General features: G+C 41.7%; 1 protein-coding gene across 1 annotated transcript in view; it reads right to left on the bottom strand.

Moving 5' to 3' along the window:
* NPVF (neuropeptide VF precursor) overlaps nucleotides 1–23,821 on the bottom strand; it is a 32,078-nt gene that overhangs the window by 4,680 nt on the left and 3,577 nt on the right. The window contains exon 2 of the mRNA XM_085630098.1: nucleotides 7,794–8,260. Coding sequence (XP_085486224.1) covers nucleotides 7,794–8,260 — 467 coding nt within the window. The remainder of the gene's footprint in view (nucleotides 1–7,793; nucleotides 8,261–23,821) is intronic.

Below are 23,821 nucleotides of genomic sequence, written 5' to 3'. Positions count from 1 at the left end.
GAGAAAAAAATAGTTCTCAAAAAGCAAGAACTCTAGAAGAATAGAAGGAGCCAATCAGTTAGGTGATAAATAGGTGAGGCTCCACAGGAAGGGTAAAGGTATGCCGGATGGGCGAATACAGAGCCAGTGAAGAGAAAGAAAGCAACTGTGAGTTACAAAAAAAAAAGCCAATGGTATGCAGTGGGTGAAATACATTCCTAGGTAAGATTTTAGCATTTCCTCAATAGGTTTTTGCAACCAGACTGTTGCTGTGTCTGGTAGTCTTGACGTAAAAATGGGACGCCACATGTAATACTACTTTATTATTTCAATATAGATTGTGAACAGAGGGCAGGGTGATCCACAAGGCTTTAGACCTGAACTATCAAGAAGAGGAAAGAAATGTTTACAATGAAGGAGGAAGCTACATTTTTTCAATGGTGCTTGGTCAATGAGTACTTATGGTCTTGATAGGTAGCTGTTGACAACATTTCAGTTCAGTGTGCTGCTCAAATGCAAAATAATGGTGTGCTTATTCTCATATATCAAGTAAGGGATACACCTGTGAAGCCTTATAGGTAACGTAGGTACAAGTTAAACCTTGATTTCAAGTTTGATAACATATATTTTATGTATTTGCCCTAGATGAACACATATGTGTATTGTACACTGCTTTTGATGAAGCACACCACACACATAAAATGCACTGAGATACATTTGTTGAATTCGGAGGAGCACATGGATTGTTTTTTAAATTAACAAAATGGAAACAAACTCTGAAAACAATTCACGAGTGTTTAAATTTACTTCAAATAACATTAAGTACAACAGAGAACTCAAGGACCTATGGCAAAATAATTACCACAACTATTCAAAACCTTGAACCAAATAGAGAGAGATCAGTTTAGGAATGTTTCTCCAGACATGCTACTTCAGGTAGTGTGTGCCTAAAAATAGAGGTGCATAAATAGAGTGAAACCACATAGAACAACATAAAATAAAGTCTTACTGGGTATGATGTGTGGATTTAAGTGTTTGGTCCTATAATTAGAGGCAGGGTAAACTGTGCACCAAGATGTTGGGCTGCAGCAGTCTTTACTGGCTTGTTCATATCATCAGTGGCCCCATTGTGGTACTTGGTCCTGCATCAAGCTCCCAAGAAAGGATAGGCTCTGGGTTCCCAGTTTTACTGAGCTTGGCCTTAGACAGTGATATGTACTTGCTTCCTTTCTTTTTGAAATCTGTATTTAGATCTAGCTACTGAGGCTGGAGGATCTGCCAGATTTCCTTTCTAGTCGGGTAGTGAGGTCAACCCTATTCTTTGCTTGGCCGATGTCTACCTACTACTGGATACTACTACAATTGGCTTACAGTGTAGACTCAGTTGGTTAGGGGTTTGCAATCACAACGATAATACAATTAATCTGGATAAAACCAGTTTATTTGTTTTGGCCAGACTAAGTCCAGTGGTAGGTGGCCTCTTGTCACGAGCAAACTGAGGGTGGTGTTCTTTTATAATTATTCAGGTCTAGCAATTGACAGCAGACTCTCATGAAGGTGCCAGGCAGAAGCCAAAAGTCACTCACTTATGGCCTCTGTGGCTGGACCAATTAGCTTCAATACCAGGTAATGCAGTTTATTGCTCTTGATCTTTAGAAAGGCTTAGAAGGGAGGATTCTGCCTTTCTTTAACATAATAATACATCATACATAATAATATCCTTGCCCATCTTGATATTAGGGCTTCCCTTTACAATCTCTTAGCGTCTTACTCCCAGTTTAAGGTTATAATCCAAGACAGTAAAATTAGTTGTGTAAAATTACCATATCTATTATATTTGCTTGACGAGTAGTTTTTTGCATCTAACATTCAAGACTTCAATTTGAAGATGCTTCAATCACATTGATGGATCACCTTGTCTACTTGAGACACACATCTACATGTTGTTTAGATTGTGTACTCTTCCATTTTGATGGGCATGGTGTCTTGTCCAGTGTATTAAGGAGCGTAAACTGGCTAGTCTATGTTATCCTTACATTGAAACACTTATCTGCATATTATTACAAAGCTGTCATGTTGCGTGGTATCAGAAGCTTCATGATTGTTCCCCTCAGGAGTTATTAATTATTTATACTGCAACTTATTATGAAAAAAATCTAGAGTCCTCAAAGTATCTGGCTAATTTGGGAGATTATTAGCTGCTCATTAATGTTTTTGGTATAGTGTGTAAAGCGTGTGAAGCCTCTGAGATGTTACAATGGTAACAAGACATGAAGAATATAATGAGATAGCAGGATGAGAAATAAAGTGCTATGTTGTGCTTTTGCCTGTTAGTGTTTTTATCAAGCTCATCCTTAGAATATTGTTATGAGAGCTAACCTTGTGTTGATATTAAGATAGGGGTAGATTATTAAGAACCTGATTCACAAAACTATTTTGCCATAAAAATCACAGGGTTTGCAACCTCATTATGGCTTTTTTAGTATGGAACCCATTTTGTGAGTCAGAAAAGCCTTTGTGGCTTGCAAATTGCATTCCGATTTGCAATCCAGTATGTGCGCAAACAGCACATCCTTGGTTTTGGAACGGAATGATACATCTAGCCAAACAAAACCATATTGAACTGAATTATAGATGCAACCGTGCTTTAGATGTTTTTAAACTTGTGATGTATTGGTTTTGTTTGTCTGTGTTTTTCATCATTGGCTTCTGTGTCCATTTTACCTATGAGCTGCTTAGGGTGGACCCTAATTTTGTAGCCTAATTCCTAATAGTGGTGTGTGCTTTAATTTACTTGGAAAATATTTGCTAATTAATTTTCCTCAATACGCTGATTTTAAACTGTATTTGTCATGTTTGGATATTTTTATTCACATTTAGTAATCTCAAAATAGAGACATGTGAATGAAGAAATAAGATGCAGGACCATGTAGACAAAATGTCGGTAACTACCTAGGAGAAAGTGTTGGCTGTGTATGGAGAGATGGACCAAGCAGTAACAAGAAAGGGGAAAGCTGTGCCATTGGCTTAAAATAGAAAACAGAATCCTAGATACAGGCAAAGACCAGTGATCCAGTGTCCACTGGAGGGGAGGCGAATAATGACAGATCAAATCAGATCAAGGAACTTAAATAATCGCCCCATATGAGGCTACCTCAGTGCTAATGAAAAAGCAATGGGGTTTCTTTCAGATCATGGCAGAATCTAAACTAAATCCTCAACTAAACATCAGACGTGCATAGCAGAATTTCACAGGTATCCTCACCACACTCAGTACAAAGTGAACAGCCTCAAATCCATACAAAAATGATACAGGCCACAATACAGCAAAAAAAGTAAAAAACACCAGCAGTAGCAAAGGATCAGCCACAGTCCACACAGGAAATGGACTTTTTCATTCCGAGGCATGCTTCATGATGGTCCTTCAAGATATTAAGAGCAACACAGCGGCAATGGACACTAAGGGGCATATCTACAAGGCGGCGATATAAAATGATCGCCGCTTTTGCGGCCGTTTTCGGCCAAAAAGCGGCGATAATTTTATCGCTATTTTAGCAAGGTCACGCTATCGTGTGAAACCTTGCCTTAGCGCCTGAATTCCTAACGCCCATCTTTGCATCTCTAATGAGATGCAAAGTGGGCGTTCCTCCCCAGGATAACGGGAGAAATGTCGCTAAGCGACATTTCTCCTATTATCAAGCCTCAGGCAAAGCAGCATAGCGACAAGAAAAGTAGAGATAAACCCTGTAATCGCTACTTCCCTTACGCCTGCTTCAGGATTGACTTAGCCATGATATCCTATGGAAGGTGGATATCATGGCTAAGCATGTGAGGCCCTATCAGAAAGCCACCGCCAGACTTCGTGGGATTATCGCTGGGTTTCCAGCGATAATCTCACGTTTGGCAGTTAGCGCTAGGATTTTTATCGCTTTTGAGATAAGCGTTGCTAATAGCACGCTATCTCAGCGAAAAAATCCACGCTAGCCGGTGATAATTATCCTAGCGCTAACTGCGCTTAGCGATAATTATCGCTGGTTGTTGCTGAAATGCCCCCAAGTTTGATAAAATGACTGATCCTATGATGAATCTTAAGAGGTGCATGGGCTGGGCATTATGTCCATTGTGCTTGAATATGTTCGATAACAGTTGCAAGAATGTAGAAAACAAACCAGGTGGTTATAATGAAATATTTCTATTCAGATTTAAGCCTAGGAAAATAAGACACCAAGGCAAGGACGGACGATCTTTGAATTCTGGTTGCACAAAGGAAAATGCTAGGGGTGGAATCCTGGTGAAGTGGAGCCTTTCAATAGACACCCTCTTTCCTGAAACACACTGGAGAGTTAGGCTCATAGGACTAAAGACTACCCTGGGGAAAACATATACATGACCTTTCTGGACATCAAGTCAGAGTAGCGAATTGGTTAATCGCAATAATTTAAGGGATCTTCCTTCACCTTTGGCACTACCGGACTGTTTAAAGATTACTAATTCTTTTGTCTCAGACAATGTCTCTCTTATGGCACTCTGGTGACTTTGGAAATAGAAATTAAGGGAGACATTTGATGGTGGTTCAATCACCAAGATACCTGAAAGGGATGGGCAATTATTTCTATTTCTCCAGATCTCATTTTAGAATATGATTGCTGTCTGAAGGGCTGAGACACCTAAAGTGACCAATTCACAATTGAAAATGACAGCAGGAATTGGAAAAACGTTTCCAGAACTATTCAAAGATTTATACCATTTCAACCCAGATTTTCAAAAATATGCTGCAGCTTTAAAGTATATAATCGAATCAAGTGACCTGGGCCTCGATTATAGAACGTGTGCATTGTTCCGGACTTTGCCAACTACACCTCTCAGAAGGTGCGCCTGATGCAGACTGGGTCTGTGCACTCTATTCTCATAACTACGCTGCTCCCAGGGCAGACGCAAATTTGTGGCTGTCCTGGGAGAAGTGCATGCAGTGAAAGATAGAACTGCTGCTTACAAACCTCTGTTTTAACAGTGCAGGCAACATCCGTCTGCACTTTAAAGAGGGCACAGGGATCCCCCTTCAGGCAGGTGCACCCATTCACTCCACTCGCCTGGAATGTGATGTTTGAGGGGGCTGCCCTCAGGCTGTGCACTTACAAAGCATCACTTTTTGGGGTGCAGTGCCAGTGCTCTTCCCAAGGGCCTGTTTGCCTCTGTACCCACATCCATAACAGGGTTCAAAGGTAGAGTGACTCCCTCCTTACACAGGTCCATGCTCACTCAAGATAGTCCTGGTGCTAAATGTGCGTCAGCGCTTTCAGTATTCCAGAAGGGGCAGAACAAGCACCTTCTGTGATACCATGGTGTCCTAGGAGCCCACAAAAAGGGTGCACATGCCTGTTGCGCTCCCTGGGCACTATGCAGAACACTTATCCTGATGCTTCACAAGAAATTTTGAGATCATCAGTAGGGTTGAGTCTTGATAATTGAGATTTTTTTAGCTGAAGAACAGGGCCTATGGGATCAGATGCATTGATGCAGAAGTCGAATGTATTCCTTTCTGCGCTTCTTTCTGATCCCCAGAATGATATCCCAGATGCAGGGTCAGAAAGCTTCATTTGGCCTGATTCCTCTATTTCAGAAACCCAAGTCTGATTCCTGGTGCTGCTCGAACTCTGTTTCTCTTCTGTCTTCAGTTCCCTTGTTTTTGAGGAATCCCTAGGGTGGCGCACACCCACACCTTGTGGGCCAGACATTCCTTTTATTCCACTGGGGACTTCCCTGGTGGTCTGAGGCCCTTGGAGCAGCCGCGGTCGGTAGTAGGAGTAACTGTAGGGCGGTGACGTGGCGAGGGGGAGTGGCAGGGTGGGGGGTAGTAAACTATGGATTACGGAGGTTTACAGGTAAGTTAACATATCAATTAATAAAACTAATTTCGTTGCGTGCACTGCATCCCCAAATGCGATGCTGTGCACGCAACGAAATTCGTTTTAATAATTTATATGTTAACTTACCTGTAAACTTCCGTAATCCATAGTTTACTACCCCCCACCCTGCCCCTCCCCCTCCCAACGTCACCGCCCTGCAGTTACTACCGACCGCGGCTGCCTTGGAGGCTGATTTTAAAAGTCCATGGCCGCTCCTGGTGCCGCTGTCACTTTCCCCAACTTAACGAGGTTAATTACAGCAGGCACAGGGAGGCTTCAGAAGAGAGAAAGGGGGCGATGTAGAGAGAAAGTGATCAGATAGCGAGAGGAGAGAAGGAGAGAGAGAGATATTGGGTGGATGGAAAGAGTGAGCTTGCACAAAGAAAAGAAGGGAGCAGGGATGATATGAGCAGGAAATAGAACCATTTCCACTGGGTTATCACCATTCAATTGACTGCTTCTGTGGAGGCGGGGGTTGGGGTATCTTTGAGCCATACCACCTTCTTTACTGAAATATTCAGCACTGTGGGATAATATAATTGTTTTTGATTACCTTTTGTTTGGGCCTGGTAACACTGACATTACCCTCAAGGAGCGGTATGCTATCGTTCATATGGTATCTGCCTCATTTCATTTCAAGCAGTTTCAGAAGTTAAAGCGCTGTATACTTAAGGTAGAATAGTTCACCATTGGGTATCCTTTACTATAGACGCCGTGCTTGATAATATACCCCCACATTCTTCATTTTCCTCTGCCATACTGGTGGGCTATCTGAAGTGGACCATTAACTGAACAAGAATAAATGTGCCCCTTTGTGGATCTTTCTCAATGGAGTTCACTGTAGCCTCTAAGGACATCCATTGTACAGCTGATTCATCCTGTAAGTGTTCAAAATGTGTTATTGCAAGCCGAGTGATACAAGCTGCTGTAATCCTTTAGAGTAGTTTGACAAAGGCACTGTCCTCGCAATAAATTATGGATTTTCTAGAGAGCTAGAGATAATTAAAAATCATGATATTAATAAGCTATAAAGGCAAATATTTTCATTTCCTGAAGACAAAATGCACACATGATATATTATCTGCCTCTCTCATAAAACTCATCACAAATGAGTGGATTGTTTTTAAGCAGGAGGAAACTGAGCAACAGTGTGATCATGGAGCAGAGATTACTTGCTAACCAGGATTTACCGAGTCATCTAATTTCCAAGTTGTTATCTTCATCAGCTGAAAAAGATTTTGGAAGCAGCACATAGGATCTATATTGATTGGCTAAGAGTTGGTTACTGAAAATGTAATGGGATCATATTTTTATGTACTTAAGAGTAATAATTTTCATGCTGCTGCAAATTAAAGTAATATGAGAGAAAGCATAATTGTTGCCACCATGTCCTTAAAAATCAGACCTTTCCTTCACTTTAGCAAGTAAAACGATCATAATTCCTACATAAACCTGTGTTTTTAAAATAATTATCATGTAACATCAACAAAAATGCCGCCTTTTAGGTCCGATTTAACTCTTAGTTGCTGTAACTTTGGTTTAAGTTCAGACCCTTCACTTTGAATGTACTGGAGAAAGTATTATGAAGTAGGGGATTGACAAAACCTACATTAAGATGGTTTTAATGAAGGGAATGCAATTTGTGTAACTCAATTGGAAACAAAAACCTGACACAACAGTGCAAAACATAATCCTGTACACGTCAACAGACCCGAGTCAGATGGGACACCAGATTTTTGAAGAGAAAAAGTACATTATTTTTGCTGTTTTCCACCTAAAATTGCCCCAGCTTCAATAGAAATCAATAGGGAAAATACATTTCTCTGAGTTTATTTCAAAATCTCCCATTTTCCTTTTCTAAATTGTTGCCACATATGTTCTTGGTAATTAACAGAAATGTTCACTCACCTCTTGTCACCATAGCCAGATTCTTGGCCACCTTTTGCGTAGATACTCGGAAGGTTACTCAATTTCTGAAGATCTATTGATCGCCCAAATCTTTGAGGCAAATTAGCGAGAGACTGGATAAACTGGCCAGCCGGTGGCGCTCTGCCAAATCTCTGAGGCAGGTTGGCCAGTGGCTGGATGGAACGTTTGCTGGCAAGATAACGACCAAATCTCTGTGGTAAGTTCGGGACACTTTTACGAATTCTTTCATCAAAAGCGCTTTCGTATCTTAGAGGTGGATAAAAAGCAGGACTCATTTTTGCTTCTTCCAGGAAAGCTCTCCCAAATCTCAGAGGTAAATTAGCCGAAGCGTGCGGCATCCTGTGGGCCAAAGGGACGCTCATCTTGACCATATTTCTAACACCAGCTTCATTTTCTTCACCAGAGTTAGCACTTCTCTGAGTTTCTTCAAAGATATCTTCATTAGACTAAAACAAAACAGAAAATCCATAAATGTAACCTAGATACACCAGAATCTGAACTACGGAAAATGATTGAAAAATAGTACTGTAAAGAGAGCATGACTGAACAGGTAACCTTTGGTAAACTCTTTCTAGACATTTTAGGGACAATTAATTCGACATCATGGCTTCAGAGACAAGTAAGTTCAGAACACAATTATTTAAATCCGCAATTAGGATGTTGTTTTTTTAGTTTATAACAATGTGGGGGCAGATTTACAAGAACTGATGCATCTCTGCATATTAGCAGAGATGCATCTGTTCATTTGCGTCATGCAAAAAAACCCTCGCACCACCGTGGATGCGTCGCATTTACAATGCGGTGCACCGTGGTGCAAGGATTGACAGATGCATGACGCATCTTTTGGTATACAGACAACGCATTGCTGGAGTCGTGTCGCAAGCACGAAGCAACTCAAGCAATGATAAGGAAGGCCTAGTCCTATTATGCTGCGTCACTCCTTATGCCTGCTTCAAGCAGGTGTAACGTTTTGACGCAGTGGCGTCATAGAAGCGACGCATGAAATCTTGTAGATTTCACTGCGTTGCTTTTACGAGGCTTTCTTGCTTCGGTTCACCCACCCTGCATACATTATAAATGACGCAGGGCTATACAACATGATGCATCTCCCTAGATGTGTCACGTTGTAAATGTGTCGCAACGTGGCGCATTATTTACGATGCCGCTGGGTCACAAAAGTGACGCAGGGGCGCTGTCAAAGTGTAACTAGGGACTTGTAAATCTTCCCCAAAGTTTTTAGGGAAGACAGGAGTGAAGTTTTGACCACTGCTTTGCCACATGTTTTAGAATTATTCTAATCCATTTGATAAGAAATTTATTTTTACTCAACTATTTCCCATTATGCATATGATGAGCCGTTTCTATACTAATTTGTCGCCTATTCTCAAGAACAGCAACACTCCTCATGGGTAATAATACAATAAAGCAGAAACCAAAGGAAATGATGGACGGAGTGTTGAACATTGCAAGCACTCACCCCCAGTCAACTGATCTGGGTTTAATCCATCACCGTTCTTTAGCCCACTCTGCCACCCCAGTTCTGACATGGCCATATGCAAATCAGTCTGACCCTGTGCCTCATGGGAACAGTCCAGCCCGAACTGGCAAGCCATGTCTTCCCTGGACCGGAAACGAGCTTCCTAGGACCGGTTTCTGGCATTTCAGCCGTCTTCAGCCAGGCTTGCTTGAATCCAGTGGCAAAGTGAGCAAGGGACTCACGTCTGAGCAGACGTGAGTCCCTTGCTCTCTTTGGTACATAGATGTGGAGTTAAGAATAGTAAATCTATACTTGCCTGTCTGCATGTACCCTCTCGATATTTTGGTCCTTGATATTTTTGACACGATATTCTTTCCATGCGATATTTTTGGTTCCGATATTCTGTCAGTGATCCGAAGATACAGCATAGGCAAAATCAGTGCAATCTCCCCTGTATAAAGGACAGTTATGGACAAGGCCACTGGAATTTTACAATTCTACAACGGTGGTAATTTTCGCATAATCATGGATTTGCTGCATTTGCCATATAATCCATCTACTGCATAATCTGCAGATATTAACAAAAAAACTAATTTTGTTTCGAGCTCAAACAAATCAAAACGTACAAAAACGGTGGCAACTCTGGATCCCACACACGCGAAGGCTTTTTTCAAAGGATGACTCATTACCTCTCAGTTGATTATTGCTGTATTTGGGTGTCAAATTGGTACTGATAAGGTGAACTTTTCCCAGACAGGTGTAAAAATGACAAAATAATGAAGTAATACTATCACAAAAAGTGCAGCATTATGCCGCATAATTTGCCTTTTCTTGACACATAATTTAGTCATCCTGATGCATAATTTGGTTCTTCTCTGACGCATAATTCTTGTGGCCCTAATTATGGAACATGTGGCAGCAGTGCATGCTGCCTTACACACACTCTCATAGCACAGAGCAGGAAGAGCGTATTGATCAGGAGCGCTAGAGTCCCAAAATATGTTGCAAGTAAGCATTGTTCTACCTCTTCTACATAAAGCTTGAAAGCCACATTTCGGTCTACAAAAAGCAAAATAAAGATTGGCATTGCTATTAATAGTTTTTGAACTATTATAAAATTACCGGCTTTGGTGTTATTTTTTATAAGGTTCAAGCGCCCTCTAGTGGCCAAATAGAAATACATTCAGGAACAGTGAAATTCAACCTAGCACATAGATAGAGACGCACAGAAAGCAAGAAATTCAAAGGTGGTTTACTGCTCCTCATGCTAGCTGATGCTTTTATCTTCGTGATTATCACCCACATTGGTCTTCAGGGGAACCCCAACCTGTTATCTAAGAATGGTAGGTTTAACCACCTAATAATTTACATAGCTGAAAGTTAGGCTATTCTTTTCTTGAAAGGTCAGGCGAAGTATAAATGAAATGAAGGCGGCGACTAGACGAACCACCGCTGAACTGGAGGTTGTTAAAGAAAATAAATATTTACTCCAATAACTTAGCTTGGGCAGCCCAACGCCAGAAATAAACTGCGTCATCAACTTCTGTTGGAAGAGGCATGCTGACTTTCCATGGGGCTTATTAACAAGCCAGGCGATAAAATTATCGCCGCTTTAGCGGCAGAAAACTGCCGCTAAAACGGCGATAATGGGCTTGATAATATGCTCTATGGAATTCCAATTGAAGCCCATGTTAGATGTCCTTCACCTTTAACATGGGCTTCAATTGGAATTCCATTGAGCATATTATCAAGCCCATTATCGCCGCTTTAGCGGCAGTTTTCTGCCGCTAAAGCGGCGATAATTTTATCGCCTGGCTTGTTAATATGCCCCCAAGTCTCTGGAAGTAGTAGCATACAGGTCCTAAGAAAGATCGATGAATACAGATGACCCCAATGGCATTCATTGTACTCAATCAAATGTATTTCCTGAATACTATTTTCTATTGAATAAACTGAGGACATTGTGAAAGGGCTTCCTGGCCGTGCGGAGGGCAATGTCCTCGGAAAGCATTTCCTTTGACTTAGACATACTCAGTATTATTTATAAAGGTTGCTTTGAAGTCCTTAGTGTAGTGAGCCACCCGGCCACTGCAATACACTTTTGCACCAACAACTCCCTGGGCGAGGCTCGGATCAGAGAGTATAAATAAACGGCGACGTCAGCGCACGTGGCTGACGGCGCGGATCTGTCATCCGACTACATTTTTGCGGACGCAGCGTAATTAGGCCTTCCCGCTAGGGAAGTCCCCAGAAGTCGGCTAGTACCCCCAGCCACATGCCCCAGGTAGATTACCCCCCCATAAGGCCACCATCACACTTAGGTTCTTCTACCAGCTGTCTTTGGCCCTGGCTGGCATTCGTGGAGCTGGAAGGAGACCAGAGGGGAATCTTTAACTTCACTTGCCTTTAGTCTACGACTTTGTCGAAGATTAACCTGTTTGCTGGAAATATCGGGCTGCGTGTCTTCAGGCTGCCGGAAGTGACATTTGAAAACATGTGCCACAGAGCAGAGTTTCCGGTCCAATCTGGCACACTGTAGAAGTATGTAGCAATTACAGCCCTTATACCAGACTGCAGTAATGGGCTCTTCCCAGTTTTATTTGAAGGCCAACCCAGAGAGGCACACCACACGTCAGGCAATTCAATCTCAAAGTAAAATCTGTGTGACCACCTCCCTCCCTCTGGCAAATGTCAGAGGGATGTGAATGGGGTCAGTCAGTTAATGAAAGACTGTAAAATGAGTGCACAGTACCCCCTCCTAATGTCCTTTATTCATGCTCAACATTTTGTTGTGCACATAAAAATGTATATAAACATTGTGTTTAAAGGTAGGATGAGAACAGCATAGGCAGTAATGTTTTTCTGGTTTTTTTTAGCCCCAATGGTGAATGTTTGCTATTGATTAGTTACATATTTTAGAAGTTTCATAGATTGGCTTTGAATATGGCGTTATAAAACATGAAATATTAATTGAAAATTTTTGCCATCAAATAGGGATACCTGCATAATATTTTATAAGTATTTTAAATATATAGTCCTAATTATACGGTACTGACAACATTTCTTAACTGTAGCCTTTTCTCCGTGATGTTCCAGGTTATATTTTTAATTGCTGTTATTTGTTTTAAATAAAGGATGTTTAATTGCATTGCTATATTGCAAATTCCAGTCATGACAGACAAATAACACTGCACATTTAATATCCGTTCTCTTGTTTTTGCTGGAGAAATGTTACCTTTGACTAGTCACATTAATCAAATTAATGCCCAGATGATTTTTACATGTATCTATTAAATATTGTTGTGAGATGATGATGTTGGTGTTTTTGATGATGGCAATAATAATAACCACAATAATATTAATAGTGATGATAGTGAAACTAAGTATTGCTGCTACAAGTTCTAATAATTAATTAATAATAATAACAAAAATGATTACATTTATTTAGGTATTTATATTTTTATAATGCCTACACATGAAAAAGTATTAGGATATTAGAGTATTATTGTAAATTAAAGTATTATGGCATGTTAGAATATTATAGGGAAATAACTCAACTGGCCACGTTTGATGTTACCAAAGAGAAATATTTTAACAATAGGATGTACAGTAAAAGAAGTATTGATTTGAATGCTGTAGGAAAATGGGTGATTGGTTGAGGGGGGTGAAACTCTACTGAAGCAGCCACCACAATTCTTGTCAGGGTGAAACACAAGTAAACCTAAAATTAATCTGTGCTTAACCCTCTGGTAGCGAGGCATGAGAGCAGTCAGCTTAACTTAATGGCGATGTGTAAGGTATTTATATAGTAAACCAGCAGTAATAAGGTGAAAACACAACAGAAGAAAAATCCCAAACCGATTAAGAAAAATACAGTCAAGTTGAATAAATTGAGACCAATATGACAAAAATCTAATCAGTAGGACGGATATATGTAATTTCAAATTTTTAAGTATAAATTGTACCTAGAAGTACAAAGCCCCAACTGTGGTTATCTGATTGGATCGGGGCAAAGTCACATGTTCAGGCCGACCTCGATGGAGTGTGGGCCTGATACAGGGACCAGTTTAAGCTCACTGAGCAAATTACCTTGCATCCTGGCTACGGAGCTTTGCAAGATCCCGCTACGAGCATGCGTTGATTGATTCCAAGGAGCTGAGAAGCTGCGATGCAGAGTTCAATGTCATTGTCTAGGATGCCGTCGACAATGGGCTTGCGATGCAAAGTCCTGTGGTGAAGATGCAATGCTCACCAGTGAGTCCGAAGAAGCTCCGGTTGCAGGGATGCATCTCGCTGCAGCGGTTCTGAAGCAGAGCTGCTAGGATATGCATCGTTCTGCAGCGGTTCTGCCCACAGGACTACAGCTGGGCTAGCAGTGCATCTTCAGGCCCACTTCCAAGGGTCCAAGACTTGGGTGGCACCACTTGGGGGAGTAGGCCTCACAGGAGACAGAGTCCAGGTGCTCAGTTCAATGTGGTTGGAATCTTTTTAGTACCTGACGATTTGATCAGGAGGCCAGCTAGCCCTTCGAGTCACTCTGGTAGTCCTGGGATCAAGATGAAGGTCCAGTCCTTCTCTCTCAGGCAGCAGGGTAGCAGAACAGCAGAGTTCCAGTCCTTCCTAAAGAGCAGCACAGCTGCCCTTCTGACTCTTCCACAGGTCCAGAGGCGTACTGAAGAGTTGGGTCTGGGGATCCATTATTTATACCTAGCACCCTCTTTGAAGTAGGAGAAGGTTCAAGAGGCTTCCACCCCAGAGGTGCTTGAAATTTTCTGCCTCCTTGCCCAGGCCCCAGCTTGTCTGTGGCCACAAAAGAGTATTATCAAAATACTTTATGAGTGTGATTGGCAGAGGCTTTGTGATGTGCAAGTGTAGCAGGTGACAGCTCCTACCTCTCATTAAGTCAAAGATAGCTCATCCTGCCTACACCTATTCCCACATTGTGCCACTGTCTGAGAGTAATAGATACCTACACTTTGTCATGTGTCCTAGGACACAGCCTACCGACACCAAATTGCCAGTACAAAAAAATGGCAACGTTCTAAAGGTGGCATTTTCAGAATTGTGATATAAAATCTGACTTTACCATTAAAGAGGGTTTTACATTACCATTCCTTAGACGCCAAATTGAATATTCTTACAGTGACAGTTATCACTTATTAAATGTAATAAGTTGACTCAATGCTATCCTAAGGGAGAAGTAATCTTTGTAGTAGTGAAAACATGAATTTAGGAGTTTTTCACTACCAGGACATGTAAAGGTTAAAAGTACATGTCCACCTTTTAAAATACGTTGCACCCTGCCCCAGGCTGTTTAGGGCTTACCTAGGGGTGGCTTATATGTATTGAAAAGAAAGGCTTAGGCCTGGCAGAAAGTTTATATTGGCAAGTTGAATTGTCAGTTTAAAATTGCACACACAGGCTGCAATGGCAGGCCTGAGACATATCTCAAAGGGCTGTTTAAGTGGGTGGCACAATCAGTGCTGCAGGGCCATTAGTAGCAATGTACAGGCCCTGGCTGTAGAACCACTTTTGTAGGGACTTACAAGTAAATCAAAAGCGCCAATTGGGTGGAAGCCAATTCTATCATCTTTAAAGGCGAGAGCACAAGCACTTCAGCACTGGTTAGCAGGGGTAAAGTGTGCTGAGACCTAAAGCCAGCAAAAACAGGAGGATAGAAGGCAAACATTTGGGGGAAAACCATGGCAAGGATGTCAGCTCCAACAAATGCCATATAGGAAATCGATTTTAGAGGGGGGAGGGTACGTCAGCTTAAGAAGAGGCAGAAAAATGTGTATTTAAAGTGCTTTCTGAAAGTGGGAACGGTTTGTTCCAAGGCGACAGTTATGGTCCATTGAAGGTCCACATCTGGGGAAAAGAAGTTCTTATTCTTGTCACTTTTTATTTTGGGTAAGCCTTCAGATAAGAATTTAGTAGGGAAAGTAGAGTCATTTTAAATGTATTCCTTCTTTAATTGGCAGCTAGTGGAGGTAAAAAGTATGTGATGGGATCAATTTCTGTGGGTGCCCATAACAAGTCTGGCAGCCAAATGGAGTGTTGTTGAGTGGGGCAAATGAGGACAGTGGAGCTCTTATGAAATGTATTGCTTAATTCCAGTTTACAGATCACAAGATGTCAAACCTTTGTTTTAGACTGGTTTATAGCAGATTATGTTATTAATTATTTTTAACGAGTGGAGACAGAAATTTGCCAACCTGAATCTGAGTCATGAGTGGTATGAGAATTATTTTAGAATCCTAGGTGAAGATGTGTGATTTTACAGGGTACTAGAGGGGGGTCTTAAATAGTGAGTATTTGAATCTAACTCAAATTAAACTAACTCTTGGTGTTACATAACATAATTTGTGCCTAATATTTCATTTATTGCTTTGTAATGATTGATGCTACTCATAACCAATACATCAACCAAGGAAAATTAGAGTGTTCATTTATCATAGCTAGATTTGGTACGTTGACCTTTCTAAGGTGCACATAGTTTTAAAGCTTGCACATCTGCCCAGTAATCTGGCTTTCCAAATACATATTTGGTTCTTCCTACTGTCTTGTATTTTACCTGGAACCCTATACGTTTCGAAGATAAACAGTGCACACTAAATATTGCCCTTATGCTATTCACAAAGGCTTTAGCACTGGCCTCTGTTTCTGTGAGTGAGGTGGCTGTTGCAGATTTTCAGAACAGGAGGAGAACTTTGTATCTGTACTGACCAAATCTCTTTTGGACTAGCCATTAGATTACATGGCATCTTCAGCTCCTAACACAGCAATCTATTTTCTTTTAGGTTAATGGGACATATTGCATTTCTAGTGGAGAAGCAACATGCTCTGTGATCCAACGCCTTAGACGTCGAAGCACATTTATTTATTTAGTTACATATAATGTAGATTGTAGGAGCTTTTAAGATGGATGTGTATATTTTATGGCTGTTGAGGTCCCTCGAATACTATTGAAAAAGGCATCCAGATCCACCTGTAGTGATGAAAGTCTAGAATAAATTATAGGGCAACCCTGCATCCCATGTGGAATTTGGGTACCAAACTATGTGATGTTCCCATGCTTCCATAAAGTTTTTTTCATACCCGAAGTATGACTAATGTAAAATAGTGTGCCTTCACAAAAAAGTATTATACAAAGGCTGGGCACTTCCTCGTTTTTAACAAGTTGCCACCCCTTTTCACTACTCAAACATTTTTTTCAATATTGAACTTGTAAATACAAAGCATGCATTTGTTTTACCATTCATTAACCTAGGCAAGTATTGCTATTGCTAACTATCTATAAACTCAGCACTTATTAAGAAATGACATGTATGTCCATAAGCCACTTTGAATGTCTGAAATAAAGTTAGTATCTACTTAACTTACTCTAAATATGGCAATCATCACCTTCGATACAGTTGTCTGCGAATAAGGCAATGATGTTCTCTTTAATGATTGTCAAAAACAAGGATCTTCTACGGTGTAGAAAACCTGTTATGATTCCCTTCTGCTTGTGAACATGTCCTGTGCTTAACACAGTCACTTTTAAGATATGCACCATATTGGATTGGCGAGTTTCCTGTAACAAGACCGTTCATTAGGGTTATGTGTTGTATTGTTTGGAAACCACAATAACAGAGAGAAAAAAATCAAAATCCTGTAACAAGGCAATAGGGTAAATTTACTAATATGTCACACAACACAGTACAGACACCTACGTTGCGGCACTGCTTTGCATGAGAGGGAGAGAGCAGGGCAACGTCATAGCTACAAAAATACAACGCTGTTTCTCTCGCTCTCTGCGCTGGTGCACTTCAGCCTACCTTATGCCAAGCAGTCGAGCATAGGCTTTGTACAGGATCTTTTCGTAACATGATTTCATTGCGCAATCCTATCCTTGGACTAATTTTATCACTTTCGCACATTTGATGCGTGCTATACAGTAGGGGTGTAAGAAATGTGTGTAATTTGTTTTTTTTATAATTACAAGAAATTTCAGCAAAATTATGCTTAATTATGCAATATGCAAATCCATAATTTTGCTTTATATAATTTATCACAAAATGCGTCAATTTTTGGCACCGGGATGCACCTTAACAAAAGCACGATGAACAATATCTCCTTGCGTTCTGTTGTTCCCATGTGCTGCTGTACATTTTTACTGCAAAGTCCGCCTTTTACAATAATGTTTTACTGCCATATGGAGCATAATTGCACAAAGTGGCATGATGGCGTGTATAATGTGAAATTCCCATCATTTCACAAATTATGTCAGCATAATTTAAATTTTGCCTTGGTATACCATACAATACAGCATACATGCACTGTTGTAAAAGTTGGGAGTAATAAAAACTCTTCTCCTTTTTAACATCTGGCTTGAGGGGGTGTCATTTCTAGGAGCAAAGCACTCTCTAGCACAGCTAGACGAAAGGGCTTTCCATCAAAACCCACAGGTTGTTGGAGGGAATGCCCATGTGGCACTCACGGAAATGCCCCTTGATGCACAGTAATGCAAAGTAGCGCAAAGCCCTATTAGCGTAACTCTTTGCCAACGTTCGAGCAAAAAACAAGTTTTGTGCTGAAAAGTAAATCATTTATTAAGACTTTGCATCAGTTTGCATCACTTTTTGTGGCTTTGCACAAGCACAAAGCCTTGATAATGTTGCCTGTTTATCTCCTCCAACGATATGATTATAGATTGATTTAATTCCAAACACTTTTATGAATAGACCCCAGTCTCTTCTCCCATGCCTATTGTCTCCCTTGATATCTTATTTACAGATTATATTCGCTCAGGTGATTTGCGTAATTACTTGCAGCAGTATAAATGAAAGAAGAATATAAATCAAAATGTTGCTCAGCATAGGTCACAGTCTTCCAGGATACAGAAAAAAGGGTAAGATGCCACTTCAGTACCTATAGACTCATTAAGAAAGCTACTTGTTTGTGTAAATGTGTCTTACACACACAAATACACTTGTTCACTAGTGCAAAACTACTTTTCAACTTAAGGAAAAATGTTTTTTGCACTAAAGGATGTAATCACATGGAGGATGCCATGTGTGTATTCTTCTGGGGGTGGTGAAAGGGAATTACAGGTTGTCTATGCTCTAAATGTAATTGGCACCCACATACATGGACATTTAGGGTTACTCATAAACCATTTTCTGACAACTTCTGTTCTAGAGAAGGTCAGAGAACTACTATTGTCAATGACAGAAGCACACCTATCTGCATGCGTTTAGCAGATTATGTTTTGTGTGTGAAAATATACAAATTGTTTTTCTATGAGAAAGTGGAATTCACAAAAACTTCAAGGAGTCTTCCTGGAAAGCAGTGGCTGTTGCAATTTTTCACACACATTTTTCTCCTTGGAGAAATTGTTTTCCCAGTAGAGAAATCTCTTTCTACTTGACAAGTGATTTTCTTGGTGTGAAACGGTCTGAAGATTGTTGATAAATATCCACAAACTCTGCGTCAGGAATTAACACATCTCTTATTTTCATCAGCTGAACTGCCCACTATTAGCAGCAAGTCAGGAGACCCCATTCATCTTTCCTCAGTGGTTTCTGCATTTTTAATTGACCATATGCTGCAACTTTTCAAAACATAGCATACCTATTTAAAGAGAGAGTCAAGCAGTAAGAAGAAAGTCTTACATCTGCTAATGTGTCTAGCGCATGCACTTTGTCCACATTGTCCAGCTTGTTTGAAAATGCCTTAATGGTAATTTAGACCCTTCCGGTAATGCGCAGGTTCTCCAGGGTGGCAGATCCTATACCCTCCACAATCCTAGCAGAGGACCATGTGTCTTATGTAGAGATGCCCATCTGCCTGGTGTGTATCTCTGTGCTGGGAGGTAGCTGCTGATGCACCCACTATGGCCATGCAGTCTTGTGGCAGATACAATGATGAGTCAAGAGCTGAGGTAATTCAGTTTTAACTCCATTCTGTATTCTGTCGCCATTTTGTTGCCCTCACTCAGGCAGCTTGGTAAACCGAGTGTTTTTGCCCTTTGTACTGCCATGTGTCAAATAACCTTCCCTTCCTTGTTGTGAAGCCAATTCCAGGAACTAGCCAGACTGACTAAATCCCTGCCTATACTGACTAATCCTTGTCCCAACTATTTGTTGGCCTTCAGTATTCTTTCTCCGCATTATCCTATTTTGCAAGTTGTCCTTTGAAGCACACAAACATGTCCTGCCGTTACTGATTGACCTATAGGTGCTGTCATTGATTGCCTTATGGGGTTGGGCAAAAACACGACTCAAGTGGGACGTTCTGGTTACATGATGCCTTGTTTTGAATTTTTTTCTATTGGCTAATATTTGGCAGATCTTGTATGTCCATATTGGCATTTTGCATGCTTGCATGAGCCAGGACTGCCCCTTTCTTTTATGCTGAGTATGTAACCCTCACATATATAAGGCCCCAGTGTTCTGCTCTCTTTGGACTGCCTCATTCAGTTGCTGAGGCTTCTGGGTGACGTAGTCACACTCATTTTGAGTTTAATAAAGATGTTCTTTTATATTTCAGTTTCTGTGCTAACTTCTTTTTTTTGTTAGTTTAACCCTGAGAAGGAGTTTTGAATTTCTTCAGAGCTACCATTGCAGAGTCAGAGGCTCCATCGACAATAAACTGCATTCTCCCTTCTCTATGTGGGGCATACGAATTACAAGTTTGGCGAGGAGGGAGGACAATCAGACTAAGGCATTGCCCCCAATCCGCCTAACCCTTAGTTATGCATATACATAAGATTTTACAAGGCAATTTATGTATTTATTTATCAGGCAGTCATTTCTAGTTTCATTGTTTGTTTATATTAAGAGCTGCTAGAAATGGGGGTCTCTAGTTGGCAAGGGCTTGCACCTTTGTCCAAATATGGACCCTTCTTCCTAGTCAGGATAAGGGAGTTACACTCCTAAAAAAAACACCTGCTCACCCCCTTGGTAGCTTGGCACGAGCAGTCAGGCTTATCTTAGAGGCAGTGTGTAAAGTATTTGCACATAACCAACAGTAATACAGTGTAAGCACTACAAAAGGACACCACACCAGTTTAGAAAAATATCCAATATTTTTATATACAAGACCAAAAACGATAAAAATCCACAATACAGTACTTACAAATCTACAGTTATCAAAATATGCTTTAAAAACAGTTCTTTGCGGTCAATAGCTCTGTCCGGGGCTATCACGGCGTCGTGAGCAAACAAATCCAAGCAGTTCTGGCTGACTGCGGTGTCGCAGGTCAGCTACGGTGTTTGAAGACCCGCAAACAGTACCTTTTAGAAATGCAGGGCGTCGGCAGCCTCTCGTTGCGTTTCCGAAAACAAGGCGTCTGCATGTGTCGGTTCCGAAGGTCGGTGCAGGAGTCGTTGGGGCCCTCGATGTCACACCCATTGCAGGTCGGTCTCCTCTCTGTTGGAGTTAGGAGCGCTGGAGTCGGCAGGCATTGTGTGCTGTGGTGCGAAGTGCAGCGGTGCGGTGCTCTCAGGTTGCGGTGCAAGCAGCGGCTCGGTGGCGGCGTCAGATGGTGTCATCGTTGAGACCAGGGTCGTGGTTCACCGTTGCAGCGGTGCACTCTGTGGTGCTAAGGCATCGGCGTGAAGCATGGCGGTGCGGAGTGCGGTGCCCACAGGTCGGTGCGGTGTCGTCGGTGAGACCAGGGTCACTGTGCCAAGGCGTTGAGGCGGAGCGGACTGTGGTGCATATAGGTTGCGGTGCGTGCAGCAGCTCGGTGGCAGCGTCAGCAGGCGTTGTCTGTGAGACCAAGGTCACGGTGAGGCGGTGCCCTCTGCGGTGCCATCAGGACACGGAGTCGGCAGCGGCATCGTAGAAGTTGTTGAGTTGCTTTTCCTCTGTTGCAGCACAAAACACACAGTCCCCAGTGCTGCGGGCAGAAGAGCTTGAAGTCTTTGTTGTTCCTGAGACTTCCTGAACAGGGGACAAGCTCTACCTCAAGCCCTTGGAGAAACTCAAAAAGCAGATTGCACAAAGTTCAGTACAGTCCTTTCACTGCCCAAGACAGAAGCAGCCACTGCAGGCCAACACAGCAAAGCACACAGCAAAGTGGCAGGTCCTCCTCACAGCTTCTCCAGCTCTTCTTCTTTGCAGTCTTCTTGATCCAAAAGAGTTCTAAAGTTCAGGGGTCTGGGCCCTAATATTTATATCCCAAAATTATTTGATCTCTTAGGCAGAGAGTGTCTATGCCCAGCCAGAACCAGTTCTGCCTTCTCTGGTTTGATTTCCTGGCAGGAGGTGGAGACGGCTTTGTCAGAGGCAGACCAGGCCCTTTGAGGTGCAAGGAAATCTCCTCCCCCTTCCCCCATTGCAGCCCAGGTCTATTCAGCCCTTTCCTGACTCTACCTAGACTATCTGGAGCCACTCCTACTCCCCAGCCTTCTGTCATCCAAAACCCAGACAGGCAATCCACATTCCAGCAGAGGCACACAGGATGACTGAGCAAGAAAATACCTACTTTCTAAAAGTGGTATTTTTAAACACAGAATGTAAAAATCACCTTCACTAAAAGATGCATCTTTAGATTCTGAGTTCAGGCATACTAAACTTTATTTTCCCACTTAGTACCCAGGGCCAGTTATGTTTATAAGATGTTATAAAAAACTTCCCATTCTGTCCTATGGGGAACAGGTAGGCTTACAATAGTGAAAAACGAAATGGGCTGTAATTCACTATCAGGACATGCCACACACACCAGGGCATGTCCTACCTTTCACATACACTGCACCCTGCCCACAGAGGTACCTTGGGCCTACCTTAGGGTTGACTGACATGTAGAAAAGGGAAGGTTTAGGGCCTGGCAAGTGGGTGCACTTGCCAAGTCGACATGGCAGTTACAAACTGCACACAGACTCTGCGATGGCAGGTCTGAGTTACCTTTTTAGGGCTACTCGCGTGGGTGGCATAATCAGTGCTGCAGGCCCACTAGTAGCATTTGATTTGCAGGCCCTGGCACACTCAGTGCACTTTACGCGGGACTAACAAGTAAATCAAATACCCAATCCTGGAAGCACCAATCCATAACACAATTTATCACAGGAGCACTTGCACTTTACCACTGATCAGCAGTGAGAAAAGTGCGCAGAAACACTACGCCAGCAAAAAAAAACGGGAGGGCAGAAAGCAAAAACTCAGGGGAAACACGCCAAAAGATGCCAAGTCTAACAAGAGCATTTTTATGTTTGATCTTTCCAAACCACATGTATATATCAGCAGACCATCTGCACACAGGAATACCTTTTTTCCAGAATATCTTCTACAAACAGTCTTAACATCTCCTCACCACTTGTCATTTGTGCACATCGCACTCTGTACACACTGAATAGTCTGGGTAGCAGAAGACAAGTATGCCATTTCTATCGCTACCTATAGAAGGTCCCATTTGAGACCATCCATTGTTTGTTTTCTATACAAACTGCTGTCACAGCTAATACACTTGTTTTCTCAACAGATTTTGAGTAAGGTCAGACAACTGCACACCGTGCTTAAAGCTCTTCTGATCAATATTATTTTCACTTAGATCTCAACTTTAGTTCAACCTATATTTAAACCTGTGTTTCTTTGTGAGATTGTCAACGTAATGATTGCATGAATCAAAAAGCATCTTGGGCCATGCTCTGTTTGTCTAATCTGCATGAGAAGGTAGCCTTGGATCATTACCATTATATCCTTTAGTATGACTGTTTATTTATAGGGTAGCAATTCTTTGTGGTAAAGCTGGACTTCGTTTGACGGAGCTTCATCAGTTACTGCAGACCTTTTCTAACTTTTTCATTTCTGTTTATGGAAGTTTTGCCACTTTGCTTAATCTAGCTTTAGTCATACTTAGAAGAATCCAACAATAAGTTATGAGACCTGAAAGCATATCAACCTAATTGACACACCTATAAGGATGTGTGCAGCATCTATATTTTATCAAACAAATTACCTTATAGTGGCCCTTTGATTTGTTTATATTTACTTTTGCTCTATTGTGCATATGAGGCTGTACCATGAGATTGCCATACTCCTCCCACAGCGTCCTGCCAGCACAACCTAAGGCCCCTAACATGTCTGAAATCTGCAGCATATCCAGTAATGCAGCATCAGTGAAGCATGCCAGTCTCCCACCTCTGCAGAGGCGCTTCTACCGCAGATTCCACACATCATGAGGTGCAAAAAAGAGGATGCCTATCCCACTGCAGATCATTTAACTACTATTTAAATGCAATGGCATTTCCAAGTGAAGAGGAGCATCTCCATACCCTGTGACTGATGGTCACAATGCACAAACTGTGATAAAGGTGGGCTGACCAATATAGGAATGACCATTACAAAACTCAGTGGCTGAGGTTGGTTGGTCTTTTGCCCTTCATTCTGCATATGTAGTGCAAACTCAGGAGAACTGCACAACACAAGTTTGACACTTATTAACACATTGCAATGTTACTTGCCACTTTTTGTGGGCTGCTATGTTACAATGACTGAAGGGCAAAGTGGCTCTGTAAACAAGGGGGCAAGATGTACACTTGCT

This window comes from Triturus cristatus, chromosome 10 (assembly GCF_964204655.1).
Source record: "Triturus cristatus chromosome 10, aTriCri1.1, whole genome shotgun sequence".
NCBI classification, from domain to species: Eukaryota; Metazoa; Chordata; class Amphibia; order Caudata; family Salamandridae; genus Triturus; species Triturus cristatus.
Note: the sequence above shows the minus strand (reverse complement) of the source record. Positions and strands in the feature narration are given on the sequence as shown.